Source organism: Schistocerca americana, chromosome 11 (genome assembly GCF_021461395.2).
Source record: "Schistocerca americana isolate TAMUIC-IGC-003095 chromosome 11, iqSchAmer2.1, whole genome shotgun sequence".
In the NCBI taxonomy this organism is placed as follows: domain Eukaryota; kingdom Metazoa; phylum Arthropoda; class Insecta; order Orthoptera; family Acrididae; genus Schistocerca; species Schistocerca americana.
This window is the reverse complement of record NC_060129.1, coordinates 178,258,061-178,271,805: the sequence shown is the minus strand read 5'-3', so window position 1 is coordinate 178,271,805 and position 13,745 is coordinate 178,258,061. Positions and strand designations below refer to the sequence as shown.

Genomic DNA, 13,745 nt, shown 5'->3' with positions numbered 1-13,745 from the left:
TAGGGACGGTATAGCCACCATTGTTGTGCCCCCCCCCCTCATCTTTTTCTTTCTCCTCTCCATCATAGCTTCGAATTTTACCATTCTATTTCTCTTCCTCTAACCTATCTACCTCTTCTATATCTCTTTCACCCCATTCCATCGTCTTATGTCTCTGCTTGATGAGAATAACTCACAAGCTGCAAGAATATAACGAGAAAATTCCCAACTAGCAATAGGACTGACACTTATAAAAGAAAAATATGTTTACTTTCATATACATAGTCATTATTATTATTATTTTTATTATTCTTGATTGTTATAATTATTTTTTGATTGTTATAATTATCATTGTACTACTTTTATAATCTCTATTTTTTTTCTTTAACATTAATACTGTATAACATGTTATATGTCCTAATTTTCTGTAGACACTGAAATTTGTTGAATCTGAGTATGCCTGGTTAGGTGTAAGAGAGGGCCTGAAGGCCCTAATCTTGCCAGGTAAAATAAATGCATAAATAAATAAATAAATATATGATGGTTATGAAAAGCAACACCTAAAATATTCATCATCATTAGTCATCTGACCTACACTGTTGGATAAAGGCCCTCTCCAGACTTCTCCATGCATTTCAACCTCTAGATACGCAGTACCCATCTGTCTTTCATGTTTCCTGATATCACTGCCCCACCTCCAATCAACCATCGTCTTGGGGTTTCCTCATCTCTTAGAATCTAACAGAGAACTCCTTCACTCCAACTAACATCCATTCTCCTGGCAAAATGACCGCCCACAACCTTTTCATTTGCAATACATCTCTGATTCCCTGGCCCATCTGTTATCTTCCTGTCTCTCACCGTAATTACCAGCATGGATTTCTCTCTGTCTTTGTTGTTCATCTGGCAATCCCAGTTACGTGATGTTTTTCTCACATTTCTCTCTTACTTACTGACACGAGTAAAATGTATTAATACAAACTGATTGTAAGTCTTCTTTTTCAGACACATGTGAGTCTTAGTTTGGAAAACTGCATAAGTCCGTTTCCACCCTTCTGTTTCCTTCCTTTGCTCTCCTCAAGTCATTGATTTCAACTGTCCTCAGCATAAAAGCTCATCAACAACTTATGTGACTTCATTGTTTATTTCTGTAATATTCCTTTCATTGTGTTGCTTAACCAGTGTTTTAGTCTGACAATAACTGATTTTCAGGCCTACTTTTGTTATGTTCATCTACTTGTTGTTGAATATCACCAACAAACTTTCAAATATGTTCCATTAATATGAAGGTAAGTCAATTATTATCCACAAAGTTCTTATAAAATTTAATTGTAATCAAATAGGAAACTCACAAGAACATCATTTTTTTATATTCCTCGCATTTCAACGCACTTGGTCCATCGTACAAGCTTCCTGATGCCCTCATAAAAGAAGGGTCTCGGTTGAGCCGCGAGCCAGGAATGCATTGTTTCTTCACTGCTTCGTCTGAGGCAAATCGATGGCCCCATTAATACCACTTTGAGTGGACCAAACGAGTGATAGTCAGAAGGGGCAAGTTCGGGACTACATGGAAGATGATCCAGTACTTCAATGCGGACGGGCATTGTCGTGCAACAACACAACACCTTTTGACAGCAATCCTCAGTGTTTGCTTCAAATTGCAGGCTTTAGCCTGGCAGTAAACACCTCACTGTAACGTACAATGTTTATTGTTGCACCCTTTTCCCCATAATGTTCCAGTACTGGACCTTGTGCACCCCAAAAGCTGTATCAGTTTTCCTGCAGATGATTGGGTCTTGAACTTTTTCATGCACAGCGAATTTGGATGTTTCCATTCCATACTCTGCTGTTTGCTCTCCGGCTCGTAATGATGGATCCACGTTTTGTCACTAGTAATGATCCTGTCCAAGAAGTTGTTCCCTTTGTTGCAATAGTGATCAAAATGTTTTTTGTGGATATCCAAGCACGTTTATGCAACTGTGTGAGTTGTTTTGGGACACATCTTACACAGACTTTATTAAACCCAAGCCTGTTGTGGATGATTTTGTAGGCAGAACTGCGACTAATTTGGAGATGATGTGCCACTTCATCAATAGTTAATAGTCTGTCTAAGAGAATCATTTCACATGAATGTTCAATGGTTTCTTAATTTGTTGTGGTAAACGGTAGTCCGGCTCCTTCATGCTTAACACTTGTGCAACCATTTTGAAATTTTTCAATGCATTTGTAGCCACTCCGTTGTGCCAAAACACTGTTCCCATACTGTACCAAAAGTCTTCGATGAATTTCAGCCCGTGATATGCCTTCCGACCACAAAAACGGATCACTGAACGCTGCTCTTCTTTGGTGCAAATAGGCAGCAGAGCAGCCATGATTAACAGCACGACAGCAATAACAAAACTAACCTAGCAGCTTGAAAATTGCAGAGATATAACAACAAATAAACAAAGCATGTGTCATCAATGTAAAACAACAGTACTACCAAAATGAACAAAAAACAATAACTCAGTTGTGGACAATAATTGACTTACCCTAGTCCTCCTTAATTTTCCCAGTTTGAAAATCTGAAACTTTTTTATAGAATTGCTGAGAACAGTTTTCACAATATGGAATCTCCTTGTTTCAAATTTGTTTCCATTCTTAATTTCTCACTGTCTTGGTGAAATCTGATGTGCTTACACATTAATTAGCCAGTACATTGTGTCCAACTTCTTAATAGCATATTCGTTCACTTTTAGAATGCAGTATAGCAGTGATTCTGCATAGCATGTATTTGACAAGCCATTGGTAGGTTTTTGGAGGTATGTGGCATCAGATATCAACAGGCAGGTCACACCATTCCTGCAAATTATGGGCTTGTTTGTGTCCCAGATTGAGTTCAGACCAGTTGAATTTGGTTGCAAGACATCAACTTGAGTTCACTGTCATGCTTATCAAGCAGCTGTAGCATGATTCTAGTTTTGCCAAATTGTCTTGCTGGAAGGTGCCTTCACTGTCAGAGAAGCCATCGAGGAATGCAGGTGGTTTCCAGTGTAATGTTGACAAACTCCACAACTGTAACGGTCCCTTCAAATTCTACTGTCTGCTGTTTCCAAGATGCTCATCCCCTTGCGTGGGGATGCAAGAACCTGCCCTTTGTCAGAATTGCTTATGTCATTGTGTTTCCCCTTTGGAGCTCATATCATTACTAGACAGATTCTCCATTTGTTTCTTTTCCGTTTGTATACTTTCATTACTGTGTTGTGTGCTCACAATCCCGCAAGGTGGCATTCAATCTCAAAGTGACCAGTATTTTGATTGATCAGCATCAGTATATTAATGTTGCTGAGTCAGTCCCTTGTTTTCAAAGACTGTCATTGCAGATATTGTTGAAATGGAGTCAGAAGCTTTATGGAACTCCATCAGTTTCAGATAAAGTGCTCCATCCAAAACCTTCAAATGAGCCATTGTTTATATAAACTTCTGATAACCAGCTCATTGTTTTGCCCCATTGAAATAAATCTTTTTTCTCCAATATTTGTACAGTATTTTAAGGAGACTGGTAAGTATATAATTTGTCATGTCCCCACTTTTATGAAGGAAAATCTAGAGTGTATTTTAGAGCTTTTGGGGGATTGCCTTTCTCTGCAGGCCATCTGTAAACATTCTTGCATGTTCATATTGTATCACTTTTCCCTCCAGCTTTCATAATTTCTGTTGAAACATAAAAGTGCAGAAGATTGCAAGACCTGTTGAATGGAATGAACAACCCAGTGAACATAGAGTAATCCAAAGAAAGATTAAAAATAATGAGGAGAGGTAACAGAAATGAGTTACGCAACAAGCTTAACGTCAGAACTGGGGATCACATTAGTGGCTGAAGTGAAGATATTGCTATTTGAGAAGCAAAATAATGAACAATGATCAAAGCAAGGAGCCTGTAAAGAAGTAAACTAGTAGAGTCAGAGAGGGCATTACTTAGTTAAAGAAGGAAAAAAAGAAAAAAGCTACTATAATCTGATTAAAATTATTTGATTGTTGAGATCTGTTACTTGTCACATCAGTGTTGCCACATCTGCTGCCGGCTACCACCGTGTTCTAGGCATCACACAAACCCAGTGGGTCACTTCACAAATGCTGTTAATGTGTAATGCAGAGCAATGTTAGAAGCAGCTGCTGTGAGGGATGATGGAAATGGGAGATGCACTGTTAGTAGCTGATTTTAAGTGACCAGTGATTGAACTGCAACAGATGACGTGTTTTGTAGCCTTCAATTTAAACTTGTGTCCTAACCTAACCACCGCCTTGTGATGTTGAGTGTATCTGAGAAAACGGCAATCTGTGGCAGAACTAAAATCGTGATCACTTTGTTCATTGTGTTTAAGGCTAACCTCTATGAACAAACTCAAGACAGCAAAACTTCAGTTTCAACAATAAAAGCAAACTGTAATTCCTCGCTGTCGTTAGTTACCTGAAACTACCCTCGCACTGGCTATATGGTCTGCCACATTACCAACTGATGAGCAGCCCTGGTTGGCACTTGGTTGCGGGTTATAGGTTACACAAGCGGATTCCAACAAAAACAAATATAGCAAGAAAAATAAAGAGGAAATAAAACAGTCAATACAATGATGAAAATAATAAAGAAAAGTGTTAGAAATAACAAAAATTACATTTAAACCAGTTATTTGAATAAAAATGTTGTCAAAGTTTTTGATTAGTGCATTTTTCGAGATTCGCTCCTACAATCTTCCATACATCAGGTTTATACACTAACCACCGCCTTAAACCATCACATTGTGGCACAGGTGTTATATTTATGAATCTAATTACCTAGATGTAATGATTAGTTGTAGCCTTCTGAAATTTGGCTTCATGCAATATTGTGCAAAGCTTATCTAATGTAAGCCGGTATCAGAGATGACTACATATGACCCTGAACCATATCTTGTGGAAGAATCCAGTAGTGTTTGGTTAGTGCCCTGTATGAAATGAGTGCATTTTGTTAGCATTGTGTGTGTGTGTGTGTGTGTGTGTGTGTGTGTGTGTGTGTGTGTGTGTGTGATGGTGTAGTTATCATGTGTGATGAAATAGGAAATAAAAAGACCAGATTCAGGATTCGGGATCTGTACACATTAACAGATAAAACCAGACAAGAAATTGGAAGTATCAAGTAATTTTAATCAGTCTAGTATCAGATGTAGAGCGTAATTGGGGGAAGAAATTTCTGAGAATGCGTTGTAGAGTATGGCATTGTTTGGAATGAGTTGTGGGCTATGGAAGAACTGGGAAAGAAGAGAATCAAAACATTTGCGATGTGGTGCTACAGAGAGATTGTAAGAATTCAGTGGATTGGAAAGGTAAGAAATGAGGTTCTTTGCAGCATTGGTCAGGGAAGGAATATGGATGAAACACTGAACAAAAAAGGACAGGACGATAAAATGGATTAAACACATCAGGAAATAACTTCCTTGGTGCTATAGGGAGCTGTAGGGTAAGACTAATCCCTGCTACGTTCACCTGTAGCAAATCTCAACCTGATTTTTCCCCCCCAACTACATTTATAATGGTTGAATGTTGTTTGTTTCCTCCTCCATCTCCCAGTAACTGAACTTTGAAACCTATTATCGTCTATTTACTGAAACACATTGCAGACAGGGATTTATTGGGTGTTCAGAGACTGCGTGGCTGGAGGTACAAAATAAGACATGGTCTTCTTGACATCAGGCACAGATCCAAGACTGGGTTTTTGAGATAATGGATGGTTTCTCGCTGTCTCCCCTCCCCACCTTGCCCCAAATAAAATACGTTGTAACTTTAAATTTTAAATAAATCCCTATGCCTAGAATGATCGGTTGGTAGGACATGTTCTGAGGCATCAAGGGATCACCAATTTAGTATTGGAGGGCAGCGTGGAGGGTAAAAATCATAGAGGGAGACCAAGAGATGAATACACTAAACAGATTCAGAAGGATGTAGGCTGCAGTAGGTACTGGGAGATGAAGCAGCTTGTACAGGATAGAGTAGCATGGAGAGCTGCATCAAACCAGTCTCAGGACTGAAGACCACAACAACAACATGCCTAGAATTTAACAATAATAATAATAATTTGCTTGCATTAATGTTTCGTACATCACGTTAGCATAAGGCAAAAGAATTGTAGTTTACATGACATGAAATCATAACATGCACTTACTATTTCACTTAGCTCTATGACTATGAACACAGTTTTGTAAACTATGGCTTTGTGAGCATTTAAATAAGTGTGAATGAAGTTTCTTTCAGTTGTTCCCACCTACGGGCAGGAATCACGTGCCCGGAGGGACAGAAAAAGAAGAGACAGAGAGGAGGGGGTGGGGGTTGCACATCTGTTGGTCGGATTTATTCTTGGCTGGAGATATTGTAGGTCAGTGCATTGTCATTTTTGATATGGCTTGAATGTTCACTGCAGCCGATCAGTCAGCAGTTGCATCTTTGTGGGCAGATCCTTAAGTGAGCAACTGAAAAGTATCCTGCATTAAAAATTGCTGGTTATTTACTAGAATGCCTTGCCATTTTTAAACTGCTTGAATGTAAACACAGAGTAAAATGTTCTTGGCAGTGGGGGTGGCTGTCTCATAACTTAATCCAAGACATGTATCCCCCCACACCCAACTTTCCCGGGATCTGCACCTGTTGTCACAGGTGCTGACTCCATTGGGCATGAGGGGGCCCAAGCCCCCTCAAAAATTCATTTGGGTGGGGGGGGGGGGGGCGGCAGAACACCCCAATAATTTAAGGAAATTATTAGTTATATTGTTGTTGTTGTCTTCAGTCCAGAGACTGGTTTGATGCAGCTCTCCGTGCTACTCTATCCTGTGCAAGCTTCATCTCCCAGTACCTACTGCAGCCTACATCCTTCTGATTCTGCTTAGTGTATTCATCTCTTGGTCCCCCTCTACTATTTTTACCCTCCACGCTGCCCTCCAGTATTAAAGTGGTGATCCCTTTATGACTCAGAATGTCCTACCAACTGATCCCTTCTTCTAGTCAAATTGTGCCACAAACATCTCTTATCCCCAATCCTATTCAATGCCTCCTCATTAGTTACGTGATCTATCCACCTAATCTTCAACATTCTTCTGTAGCACCACATTTCGAAAGCTTCTATTCTCTTCATGTCTAAGCTATTTATTGTCCATGTTTCACTTCCATACATGGCTACACTCCATACAGATACTTTCAGAAACGACTTCCGGCACTTAAATCTATACTCGATGTTACCAAATTTCTATTCTTCAGAAACGCTTTCCTTGCAATTGCCAGTATACATTTTATATCCTCTCTACTTCGACCATCATCATTTATTTTGCTCCCCAAATAGCAAAACTCCTTTACTACTTTAAGTGTCTTATTTCCTTATCTAATACCCACAGCATCACCCGATTTAATTAGACTACATTCCATTATCCTCGTTTTGCTTTTGTTGACGTTCATCTTATATCCTCCTTTCAAGCCACTGTCCATTCCATTCAACTGCTCTTCCAAGTCCTTTGCCGTCTCTGACAGAATTACAATGTCTTTGGCGAACTGCAAAGTTTTTATTTCTTCTCCGTGGATTTTCATGCCTACTCCAAACTTTTCTTTTGTTTCCTTTACAGCTTGCTCAATATAGAGACTGAATAACATCAGGGATAGGCTACAACCTCGTCTCACTCTCTTCCCAATCACTGCTTCCCTTTCGTGCCCCCCGAGTCATAACTGCCATCTGGTTTCTATACAAATAGTAAATAGCCTTTCGCTTCCTGTATTTTACCCCTGCCACCTTCAGAATTTGAAAGAGAGTATTCCAGTCAACATTGTCAAAAGCTTTCTCTAAGTCTACAAATGCTAGGAATGTAGGTGTGCCTTTCCTTAATCCATTTTCTAAGATAAGTCATAGGGTCAGTATTGCCTCACGTGTTCAACATTTCTACGGAATCCAAACTGATTCCCCGAGGTCGGCTTCCACCAGTTTTTCCATTCGTCTGTAAAGTATACGTGTTAATATTTTGCAGCTGTGGCTTATTAAACTGCTAGTTCAGTAATTTTCAGATCTGTTAACACCTGCTTTCATTGGGATTGGAATTATTATATTCTTCTTGAAGTCTGAGGGTATTTCTTCTGTCTCCTACATCTTGCTCAGCAGATGGTAGAGTTTTGTCAGGACTGGTTCTCCCAAGGCTGTCAGTAGTTCTAATGGAATGTTGTCTACTCCGGGGGCCTTGTTTCGACTCAGGTCTTTCAGTGCTCTGTCCAACTCTTCACACAGTATTATATCTCCCATTTCATCTTCATCTATATCCTCTTCTATTTCCATAATATTGTCCTCAAGAACATCGCTCTTGTATAGCCCCTCTATATACTCCTTCCACCTTTCTGCTTTCTCTTCTTTACTTTGAACTGGGTTTCCATCTGAGCTCTTGATATTCATGCAAGTGGCTCTCTTTTCTCCAAAGGTCTCTTTAATTTTCCTGTAGGCTGTATCTATCTTACCCCTAGCGAGATAAGCCTCTACATCCTTACATTTGTCCTCTAGCTATCCCTGCTTAGCCATTTTGCACTTCCTGTCGATCTCATTTTTGAGACGTTTGTATTCCTTTTTGCCTGCTTCGTTTACGAATTTCTGATTTTTCTCCTTTCATCAGTTAAATTCAGTATCTGTTCTGTAATGCAAGGATTCTTATTAGCCCTCTTCTTTTTACCTTTTTGCTCCTCTGCTGCCTTCACTACTTCATCCCTCAGAGCTACCCATTCTTCTATATCTCTTTCCCTCATTCTTGTCAATAGTTCCTTAATGCTCCCCCTGAAACTATCTGCAACCTCTGGTTCTGTCAGTTTATCCAGGTCCCATCTCCTTAAATTCCCACTTTTTTGCAGTTTCTTCAGTTTTAATCTACAGTTCATAACCAGTAGATTGTGGTTGGAGTCCACATCTTCCCCTGGAAAGGTTTTAAAATTTAAAACTTGGTTCCTAAATCTCTGTCTTACGATTATATAATCTATCTGAAACTTTCAGTACCTTCAGGCTTCTTCCATGTATACAACCTTCTTTTATGATTCTTGAACCAAGTGTCAGCTATGATTAAGTTATGCTCTGTGCAAACTTCTACCAGGCGGCTTCCTCTTTCATTCCTTACCCCCATTCCATATTCACGTACTAAATTTCCTTCTCTTCCTTTTCCTACTATCGAATTCCAGTCACCCATGACTATTAAATTTTCATCTCCCTTCACTGTCTGAATAATTTCTTTTATCTCATCATACATTACCCCTATTTGATTTTGTATTTATAACCCTGTATTCACCTAACCAAAAGTCTTGTTCCTCCTGCCACCGAACTTCTCTAATTCCCATTATATCTAACTTCAACCTATCCATTTCCCTTTTTAAATTTTCTAACCTACCTGCCCGATTAAGGGATCTGACATCCCACGCTCCGATCCGTAGAACGCCAGTTTTCTTTCTCCTGATAATGACGTCTTCCTTAGTAGTCCCCGCCCGGAGATGCGAATGGGGGGCTATTTTATCTCCGGAATATTTTACCCAAGAGGACGCCATCATCATTTAACCATAGAATAAAACTAAGTGCCCTCGGGAAAAATTACGGCCGTAGTTTCCCCTTGCTTTCAGCCATTCGCAATACCAGCACAGCAAGACCATTTTGGTTAGTGTTACAACGCCAGATGAGTCAATCATCCAGACTGTTGCCCCTGCAACTACTGAAAAGGTTGCTGCCCCTCTTAAGGAACCACATGTTTGTCTGGCCTCTCAACAGATACCCCTCCGTTGTGGTTGCACCTACCGTATTGCTATCTGTGTCGCTGAGGCACACAAGCCTCCCCACCAATGGCAAGGTCCATGATTCATGGGGGGAAGGATTAGTTATATTATGCTTTGTAAAATCACAAACTTATGTTGGAATTTTTTATTTTCCTTGTTCAACGATAGATACCTTTTAAAATACATTCAGTAATGAGTTAAGACAAATAATTATTATGGTAGTAAGCAGGTTAATTGAAAGTGGTGTGAATCATGATAGTGTTACGGTGCTGCGGGCACATTTAGCATTTGTCCCAGTGCGTGAACCTTTGGGTAAAGTCTGGCGCCGGCGGGCCAGCGATGTGACCTTGGTGACATCAAAAGGACTGGAGCAGAAGTGCCTGGAACCCTCCTCCTCGCATCGCCTGACGCTTCAAGACATTACAACGCTGCAGCTATATAAAGCCCACCCTGTTGTCGTGGTCATTCAGCGTGGATAGTTTCGTTAAGTGCATGCTGCAGACGTGTTTAGTGTTCCGACTTTAGTGGACTATTTTATATGACTATATTTTGTTTGTTTACTTTAGTCTGTTAGTGTATTGTGAATTAAGTTTGCAATGGATAAATTTGCTACCAAAAAGGCAAGCTTGGAAGTTGATGATACTGCAAGTCAACCTCCAACAATTATTGTTGCCAGTTGCTTCGTCATCTTCAGGCGAGAACCGTTTACAGCCGAAACCTGGACAATCCAGTAAGGGAAGATCATTTCAGAAGTTTTGGTTGATCAAATATACATGGCTAGAATATGAAGCATCTACCGAAAAAGAGGCAGATGCTAAAAATCTATTACAATTTTCTTCAAAACAAGAAGATGCATTTTCTTCCATATGTTTTTCTAACTGGAAAAAGGCTTTGGAAAAATTCCGTCTTCATGAAAATACGTTTATGCATGAAGAAGGTGTTCTGAAACTAATTCTATCACTAACCCAAGTGTGGCCTCCCAATTGAATGAACAGTTAGATAGTGATATGAAGAAAGGCCATTAGCTCTTTATACTATCGTGCAATTTCTATGCCAATAAGGACTAGCAATTAGAGGGGATGAAGATGTAAACTGAAATTGTTTTCAATTGTTGGAACTCCGAAAGAAAGACATACCTGAGTTTAAAGATTGGTTAGGGCATGCTGGGTGTAAGTGGATGTCCCACAATATTCAAAACGAGATCATTGATCTATTAGGAAAGTCTTGTGTTGAGGATGGTATTGGCTTCAGTCAAGAAGACTGAACATTTTTCTATTATGGTTGATGAAACTAGTGGTTCTTAGATTCATGAACAAGTGTCATTTTGTAGTCATACTGTTGATGATTCCTTAATCATCAACAAAGACTTTATTGGCTTATACGAGACCCCTAACACTGAATTGCAAACTCTTGTTTAATATTTTAAAAGACGTTTTTGCTCGTCTTGATTTGTCAATGGATAACTTAAGTGGACAGCGCCATGATGGTGCCTCGAATATGAGAGGCAAGTTCAAAGGACTAAAAAGAGTTAGTTTTGGATGTACAACCAAAAGCATGTCATGTGCACTGCATTGCTCACAGTTTAGAGTTGGCAGTTGTAGACAGTCTCTGCCACATTACGTCTATGAGCGATATTATGGCTTTAGCCAACTACTTAATAAACACCGTAAGGGAATCCAACAAAAGGATGGGACTTTTCAGAAGCATACGCTGTGAGAGTGCCAACGACCAAGCTAGTCTATGACCCCTTTGCCCAACTCGATGGACTATGCGAGCTTCTAGTATCTTGAGAGTACTGAAAAACTTTGAAGAACTTCTAGAGTTTTTGAAACATTTTCTGCAGAGAACAAAACAGATGCATGTTACAAATGTGCAGGCTATCTTGAGTCAATGTTACAATTCAAGACTTATTTCTTTTTACATCTTTATTGCCATGCAATGAACCCAGTAGATGATATCAGTGAAAAAATTTAATGCCCTCATATAAGTGTTGCTGATCTGGAAAAAATATATGAGGGCTTGATTTGTATATCATATGGAAGGCGTGATAGTTTTGAACACTTTTGGGAATTGTATTTAAAAGAAAAACCTTCACAAGTTGATGATCCTTCACTTCCTCAGAATCGAAGTATACCAAGGAAGTATGAAAACAATGAACCCAGCTTACCGCACACTTTCAAAACCCCTAAGGAATACTACAAAGCTATTTACATTGAAGTTTGTGAAACAGCGAAATCTTGCACTGAGTGGTTTGCTTCAACTGGACTCTCACAAGTCATTGCAGTTGAACCAGAGTGCTTGCTTCTAGTAAACAGAGCTGAAACAAATTTGAAAAAATCAACTGAGTTTTTCAGAAATGAGCTAGACATTTAGAGACTGTGCTTACGCTTGAATATGTTAGCTGATATCGCTATTAAAAAACAACTGGTCTTAAAAAAACATGCGTGATGTAAGACAGTACATTACACAAGAGCCTGCAGTTGGAGAAATGTCATGTGAAGAAGTGAAGTGAATAAAGCTTCTCCAAGTAGTTCCATCATGAGAGCAACAGCAGAATGGTCATTTAGCGCCCATTAATTCTAATTCCCTTACCTTCCCAGCTCAGCTTTGACATAGCCATTTCCAATACAGCAGAGAACAGTTTTGGGGAGATGGGATCGCCTTGCTTGACACCCCTCATGATGCGGAATTCTTGAGTTGATTCGCCAATGTTAACATAAGCTGAAGAATTCTCGTAGATTTTCCTGAGCACTTCAATGTATGCTGCTCCCACTCCTTGCTCCCTCAAAGCTTGGAGGACAGCTACATGGCTAATGGAGTCAAATGCCTTTTCAAAGTCAACAAAGGCAATACAAGGAGGCAGTTGGTATTCATTCGCTCTGCTTATCACTTCACTAATGGTCAGAATGTGGTCAATAGTGCTAAAATTGCTCCGGAATCCTGCTTGTTCTATAGGTTGGGCTGAGTCTAGGGTGGAACTAATTTGGTTTCACAAGACCTTTGTGAAAATTTTGTACAAAATTGAGAGCAAGCTGATAGGACGGTGGTTTTTAATATTGTGAATACTTCCTTTCTTGTGTATCAAAATAATCTTAGCCTTGTTCCACAATAGTGGGACTGAAGCATAGTGCAGGCAGGAAGTAAATACTTTTGCCAAGTGATTTATTGTTACCTCTCCTGCCAGTTTGAGGACGTCAACACTGAGCTCATCGTGACCCGGCACTGTTCCCTTCTTCATGCTATCTAGAGCACACACGACTTCTGATGGGAGTATATCTGGAACACTAGGTACATCATTTAATTTAGATACACTCAAATTTTCCTGTGGATTGCTATACAAATTGCTATAAAAAGTCTCTGATGAACTTCAAAACCTCCTCCCTTTTCAGTGATTCGACTGACATTTCCATCGAGTGCGATAACCTGCTTTTTACCGACTGTGAGTTTGCTTTTGGCTGACTTTAAACTTGTCTTGTTCTCCAAGCTTGCTCGTAAGGTGTCTTCAGTGAATTTCTGTATGTCAGTTTTCATTTCTCTTCGCACTGCCATACATAGTTCGGAATACGCTACCATGTCACGATCGGCTTGGATTTTCATTTCTCTCCTCTGTTGTAAAAGGGTTTCAGTTTTGGCACTTAATTTCTTTGGTTGTTTATTTTTTTTTGGCGTAGGCCACCGACTTCTTGTGCACTTGAAACAATCAAGGGAATTAGGCAAATGAATTAGTGGGCATAGCAGCTGTATAAGCATGTCTCCCTATGTGCTATGTCCTCACTTTTGAGGTTCAAGGTCATGCAGCGGTGAGAAGATGAGTCGCTGAAAGCGATAGATAATAAGTTGTCATTGGTGAAACCTATTATGAGGCAGTGACATGCCTCTTTCTGGCCGCTCAGGTATAAAGAAGTCCTTCTCACTCTCCTGAAAATAAAGCACAATCTTACGACATGTGGCCTGTAGCTACTGTGAGAGAACCCTCCAATGAGTGA

The 13,745-nt window shown here is 39.7% G+C and overlaps 1 protein-coding gene across 1 annotated transcript in view; it reads left to right on the top strand.

Annotated features, from left to right (window-relative positions):
- The first annotated feature begins 1,262 nt into the window (after positions 1-1,262).
- Positions 1,263-13,745, top strand: part of LOC124553495 (coagulation factor IX-like) — a 114,159-nt gene continuing 101,676 nt past the window's right edge. The window contains exon 1 of the mRNA XM_047127349.1: positions 1,263-1,268. Within this exon, the coding sequence (XP_046983305.1) occupies positions 1,263-1,268 (6 nt within the window). The remainder of the gene's footprint in view (positions 1,269-13,745) is intronic.